We start from the raw sequence: 6,816 nt of genomic DNA, 5'->3' as shown, positions 1-6,816 counted from the left end.
TCCTTGAGGAATCGCCATACTGTTTTCCATAATGGTTGAACTAGTTTACAATCCCACCAACAGTGTAAAAGTGTTCCTATTTCTCCACATCTTACTTTTATATATCTTGATATATAGTTTTTTAAAAAAACAGATGGGGTCTTACTATACATATTTTCTGCAATTCGCTTTTATTTTTTAAGCTTAACATCATGTCAGCAAATGCAGACCTGCCTCATTCCTGTACACTGCCAAAGAATACTTTGAAATATGAATGGTCTCCATGTATTTTTATCCTTTTCCTAGTGGTTGGACATTTAGGTTGTTTCCATTTTTTCACTATGAAAAACAGTGCCAGGATGAACATCCTTTTAGAAACCTTTTTGTGCACATGTGGAAAGATCCGTATAGTCTAGATGTCCACAAGTGGTGCTGCTGTGTCAAAGGGGATATGTCTCTTCAAGAAATCTGGGTCAGGCCTGGTGTGGTGGCTCACGCCTGTAATCCTAGCAGTTTGGGAGGCTGAGGCGGGCAGATCACGAGGTCAAGAGATCGAGACCATCCTGGCCAACGTGGTGAAACCTGTCTCTACTGAAAATACAAAAATTAGCCGGGCGTGGTGGCAGGTGCCTGTAGTCCTAGCTACTCGGGAGGCTGACGCAGGAGAATCACTTGAACCCGGGAGGCAGAGGTTGCAGTGAGCCGAGATTGTGCTACTGTGCTCCAGCTTGGTGACAGAGTGAGACTCTGTCTCAACAACAAAAAAATAGGTCTGGATCAATGTACACACTTTTCATAGCAGCTTCTAAAAGAGCCTGTTTCTTCTTACTGTTATGGTTAGGCTATGTCTTTATCAGTTGCAATTATATTTTCTCTTGCCTTAGGCTAATTCCAGTACACCCTGGGTTTGGGAGCCTATGACACCTTGATTAGTTAAGTAGGAACATGTAGGGTTAGGGTTAAAGAATCTGAATCAGTGGTGGCTAATTTGAAGTGGAGGAGTGACTTATTTTAATTCAGTATTTATTGAACAGCCATGTTCTAGGAACTTTTGGGCTGTGTCAGTGAATAAGACAACAATCCCTGCCCACATGGGCTAATATTCTAAAGAGGGGAGACAGGCAACCAATCAGTAAATTGTCTAGTATGTTGAAAGATGGTGGTAAGTATTATGGAAACAAGGAAAGGGAACAAGGATGGGGAGTGCAGGCTGGGGAAAGTTTGCATGAAACAAAATGGTTTTGGATGAAAAGTAGATTTTAAAATAGAAACATGTGAAATAGTAGGTAATTTCTATCTTCCCTGGGAAAAGAAGTGTTCTTTCTCTACCATACCCATAAGGGAATATTGTATCTCATTTTAGTCACCAAAGATAATTAGGGCTTTGCACTGTCAGTTGACTACTTTTACCTCAAACTGTTGGTCACTGGTACTAGTCTTATTGGAGGACTACTCTACATGTATATAACGAAATAATGCTCTGGTTCAGGTTGTCTAGACAACCCATGCTCCAGCCAGCTTGCCTCCAGATTCCTGGACTGCAAACCACTCTTTTCACTGAGAATGCTATTGCTCTTTTCAGGTCACCCTGAACGAACCTGCCTCGCCGATGAGTTCAAGTGTGATCGGGGGAGGTGCATCCCCAGCGAATGGATCTGTGATGGTGATAATGACTGTGGGGATATGAGTGATGAGGATGAAAGACACCAGTGTCGTAAGTGAAGCTGATTAATTCCATTGCAGAGTCACATTCCAGGGAAATGCAGTAGAGTTGTTTTTCTGTGTTTGGAGAGTACGATCCAAGATTTCTGTTTAATTGAATGGACACTGATAGAATGTTACGTTTGTTTCTCCATGCTGGGAGTGTTGGATATCATCCACTTAAATGCTTCAGAGTAATGAAAAATGACTTTATGTTTACTTTCTTTCTCTTACATTTGGCTAATGGACAAAACATTTGTCCTACATTTCTAGGGCAAAAAAACAAAAACAAAAACAAAAACAAAAAAACAAAACAAAAAAACCCCACAAATACTTGGTTGGCTACTTTATTTTTTATTTTTTATTTTTTGAGACAAAGTCTTACTCTGTTGCCCAGGCCGGAGTGCAGTGGCGGGATCATGGCTCAGTGCAGTCTCCACCTTCCAGGCTCAAGTGATCCTCCCACTTCAGCCTCTCAAGTAGTTGGGATCATAGGCCCACCACCATGCCTGGCTGATGTTTTATATTTTTTTGTAGAGATGAGGTCTCGCTATATTGCCCAGGCTAGTCTCAAACTACTAGGCTCAAGCAATCCTCTTGCTTTGACCTCCCAAAGTGCTGGGATTACAAGCGTGAGCCACTGCACCCAGTGCTTGGCCACTTTTAATAGCAACCTTCACAGTATGACAATGGACTGCTTCTAGTTTCCTTCGTCACCTTAAAGCCTTATGGAGGGAGGGGTGTTATGCCTCTTGAGTAGAAAATGGAACATCATTTTCATTACCAACAGGGTATGGAAGTCTTAGGTAGTCTAAGAATTAATCAGAATGTCTTTCTATGGTAGAGCAATAGACTCAGTGACTCCCTGCTGCTTGCGTCTGATGGCACCCTCCTGTGTTGTGACTGTGGGGGCGGGTCACAACTCCACATTTACTCTATCCACCCTATCCACTGACATGGGTGGTTGAAAGCTGCACATACATGGATTGTGGCATGTGCATTTCTCCCAGCTGTCTTTACCAACATCTCCTTCTTTCTTTTGTTTCCTATTCACCTGCAATGAGACTGGATAAAACACTTGTCCTTTCATTTTGTGGACACTAATGATTCGATGTCAGCATCTCATCTCTTTCCTCATAGCATCATGGTTTCTGACAACTCTGTTAACATATGTCTTTCCTCTCCACCTCAATACTGCTTGGGGTGGTAGCTATAATGTAGTTGAAAAAGCACCAAATTTGGAGGAGAAAGACCTAGGTTTGAAGCCCTGGCTCTTCACCTAGTTCTGTGACTTTGAGACATCCAGTTAATCATCTTGGGCTTTAGTTTTCTCATCTATACAACTGGTGTAAAAATACCTATCTCACATTGTGTTTGTGTGATTATACGTTGTAAACTAAAAAAAGTTACCAAAATATAAGGCATTTTGTGTCCAATTAACAAAATGGTAGTGGTTTTCTGAAACCCTAAGGGAAAAAGTATGACCATTCTAATGTATTTTATGGAAAAATAAATGAGACGTTTTATTATATTGATTTCTTTGAAAAAGCCAGGGTCCAAAGCAATTAAAATGGAACCTTTGGAGGTATTTGTATTATGATCTATTATTATAGTAGCAATGTAATTTGTCTATGTATTTTCCTCCCATTTCCTTTCATCCTTAGAATGGTAAGTAACATTAAAGCAAAGAGAATTAACTGCTGCACTGAGCTCTCATGCTTTCTGATTCTTGCGTGCTTTGGTTTCAGAGAATCAAAACTGCTCGGATTCCGAGTTTCTCTGTGTAAATGACAGACCTCCGGACAGGAGGTGCATTCCCCAGGCTTGGGTCTGTGATGGCGATGTGGATTGTACTGATGGCTACGATGAGAATCAGAATTGCACCAGGAGAACTTGCTCTGAAAATGAATTCACCTGTGGTTACGGACTGTGTATCCCAGAGATATTCAGGTGAATTGAGGATTCAAAAGTTACCCAGCAAGCCTCAAATGTCCATGGGGGCTGGCCTCACTTACCTATTAGGCACAGTGACCACAGTGCCCAGGGCCCATGTTGTTTTTGGTGGCCTATGAAAATGTTTGGATTCCTTTTAAAATCAAGAGGAAAAAAAACCCTTTTACATCAAAGAATGTATTTTAATATATAATATTAACATATCTGGGTTTATACCAGTATGACTGCATTAAGATGAAAAGAAGTTAGATACTTAAATAAATTGTTGATATATAATATCATTAACAATTTAAAATTAAATACAATTTTTAATATTTTTATGGAGGAAGGAGCCCAACAAGGCAAAAATGCCTAGGGCCTGTGAAAGACAGAATCTGGCCTTGCAAAGAGGGCCGGGGAGATTAGTGGAGAGGGCTTGAGATAAGAATTCTTTCTTGAAGCTGGTGACCCACTTAATTTTCCACTTGGAGTAGAGGCATTGGTATTACAAGAATGGTTTCGCTCTCCTTTCTCTGCTATAAGAAAAATAACAGCATAAGCATGGTGATAAATAGAGCTTGGCTGTTAGGCTCAGGATCAAGGAGAGGCAGGTGGAGTGATAAACAGAGCTTGGCTCTTAGGCTGAGGGTCAAGGAGAGGCAGGTGGAGTGAACTGAGACGGTGTCTCCAACTAAGGATGCAAACATTGATCAATATCATGCAGGAGGGCTGGGAGGCCAGATTTTCTGATGCTGTTTTTGAGAGAAGTTGGAAATCTGGATTTTCATATGAAATAGTCTGATTTTAAAGCTGGAAGCAAATTTTAAAATTCTTAAAACACTGTGTGGGTCAAACAGATTCGGCTCACAGCCTGCTGGTTTGGGGGACCTCTCCTGCAATGTTCCATTGTTTGACTTCTTACCTCTTTCTCCAAATGGGCCTCTTCAAACAGTTCATATACATTCTTAACATCCCAACTTCTCGTCATCCCACTTAACAAATACTTGGATTATGGAAGGAAATGGAGAAGAAGAACAATTTGTAAGTTTCAATCCTGATTGACTAGGAGAATAGTAAGAGCATTAGCAAAAGCAGGGGAGTCCAGAAAGGAGCTTGTTCAAGGTGGAAGGTGAGTTTGACATAGTAGGACTTCCTGAGGTGAAAGTATGTCTTAGGCATTTGGGCACAACTGGAGCCATGAAGAGGTACTGCTTGTGCCAAGGACTGTTAAGGGACACACAGGCACATTGAGAGCAACAGGAATGGCCAGTTTACAGCATGCAAAGGAAGACAATGGGAAAGATACACTAAGTAGGCACAAGATCAGAGCAGCAGAGTCGCAGGGGCCATTGACTGGAGGGGCGGACAGTTCATCAACAGGCGCTAACGTACCACTGGAGTCCAGTGTAGTATACGATTGTGTGTTTATTGTGGTGGTCCTGAGGAAGGAGGAGGAGGTGAAGGAGCAGGGACTCAGCAGTAATTTAACAAATGGATAAATGCTATCAAGAAAATATACTCTGTGCATGATTCATCCTCTGATGAGTGGACACTGCTGAGAGGTGGTAGTTTGTGAACTGACAATCCAAAGACATTCAAGAGATGGAGCTGTCTTCATTTGTATTGAAACTGCAGTAGAATATGCTTTGTTTGTATTTAAGTAATATGGATGTAAAGTGTAGATTTTTATTTTTTTCAGCTAAAGTAGATAATTCTTTGTCTGTATTTTCTCCCTACTGCTCAAGAGTTCTATTGTGTTGCACTTCTATAGTTTTTCTGAATTTGGTAAATAGCTAGTAGCATTAGTCTTAGATGTAAATATATTCTGAATACCTAGGCTTAGACTCTAGGCACAAGAACTGTAGCAGGTGTTGATTTTGATCAGACTCCAAGTTGTCTCCTTTATTCCTCCCATTCTGAGCTTTCAGGGTTCTTCCTTTATCATTACTATGACCTTACAGCACAGTAACATTTCCTCCCTCCCTTTCTTTCTTCCTCCCTTGTTCCTTCCTTCACTTTCTCTCCCTTTCTCTCTCTCTCTCTCTTTCTTTTTTTCTTGAGATTTCTGAATTTCCTTGAAAAGGGCTATAGTAGAAGAGAAAAAAAATACTGTTTGTTTGAAAACCTGAGCTATCAGCTTTTAAATAAGTCCAAAATCTGTGTGTCTGGAGTAGCTTCCCCTAGGTGTGCTGTTAGTGTGCATCTCCTTGCTTGCTTGGCAGAAAATGTGCTGTCCGTTTTGTACAGTGGGACAGGAGATCATTTTTCCTATTGACTTTTTTTTCTTTTTTCTTGACTCATTACTGATGCTCCTGAAAAACATGGATGATAAGATTGAGGGGTGACAATTTGGTGGTGAGCGGGAATACTGACTTGCAATAGAGTCTGAAAGCTTGGTGATTTGCTTAGTGACTTGTTTTTCCTCATGCATTGGATCTAAATTAGAGAAAGGAAAGCACTGGTGTTTTCAAGCCATTTGGAAATGAGTTAAATAGCTCCCAGGAGACCAAATGGAGCTGAGCCAGTCTGCCTTGACCACAGCTTTCTTCACAATTACATGCACACATTTTGCTGTAAATCATGTTGACAAAGCCCTGGGTTTATGGATGGCAGTGCTGGTTAGCAGGCCTGGTTATAGGTCAGTTGTAAAACTGACCACATTCACCGTTGTTGCCTTCACATCTGGTAATGCTCTATGTGCCACTCCTATGCTTTCTATGCTAAATTGTTCAAAACCATTAGCTTTGTTCGTTCTTATCAAAGATTCCTTTATGCTTATGTGAGACCCCCTTTAGACATCATAACTTTTATGGGATCTTGGAGTAATATGGAGAAGAAAGGCCAGTTTGGCTCACAGAACTTCAGGAAACTATATTGTTATAATGATGCCTGCATATGTTAGGTCTCGAGATAGCTTCTAGTACTACGGCATGCCTTCTTCCTTTGCCAGTGTGCCATACTAACCTACTAGCTTGCTTTCATTTACATCACCATGAAGACTCACATCTCATGATAGATGGCAGGAGTGTAATGAAAGATGGAAGGAACAGGACTAACAATGTAAACGTTATTCCAGTGGGAAGATATGTGTTCTTAGAGGATGCACCCAATAATATTATTTATAATATGTAGCACTCACCCTATGAGTATCCACTTGGGTATGGGCACTTTTATCATGTGATTACCCAGTACATTGCCAGTACC

At 40.9% G+C, this 6,816-nt stretch overlaps 1 protein-coding gene across 1 annotated transcript in view; it reads left to right on the top strand.

Moving 5' to 3' along the window:
• LRP2 (low density lipoprotein receptor-related protein 2) overlaps window positions 1-6,816 on the top strand; it is a 214,779-nt gene that overhangs the window by 149,583 nt on the left and 58,380 nt on the right. Inside the window, exons 47-48 of the mRNA XM_011960602.1 lie at window positions 1,562-1,693; window positions 3,429-3,630. Coding sequence (XP_011815992.1) covers window positions 1,562-1,693; window positions 3,429-3,630 — 334 coding nt within the window. The remainder of the gene's footprint in view (window positions 1-1,561; window positions 1,694-3,428; window positions 3,631-6,816) is intronic.

Source organism: Colobus angolensis, unplaced genomic scaffold (genome assembly GCF_000951035.1).
Source record: "Colobus angolensis palliatus isolate OR3802 unplaced genomic scaffold, Cang.pa_1.0 Scaffold517, whole genome shotgun sequence".
In the NCBI taxonomy this organism is placed as follows: Eukaryota; Metazoa; Chordata; class Mammalia; order Primates; family Cercopithecidae; genus Colobus; species Colobus angolensis.
Note: the sequence above shows the minus strand (reverse complement) of the source record. Positions and strands in the feature narration are given on the sequence as shown.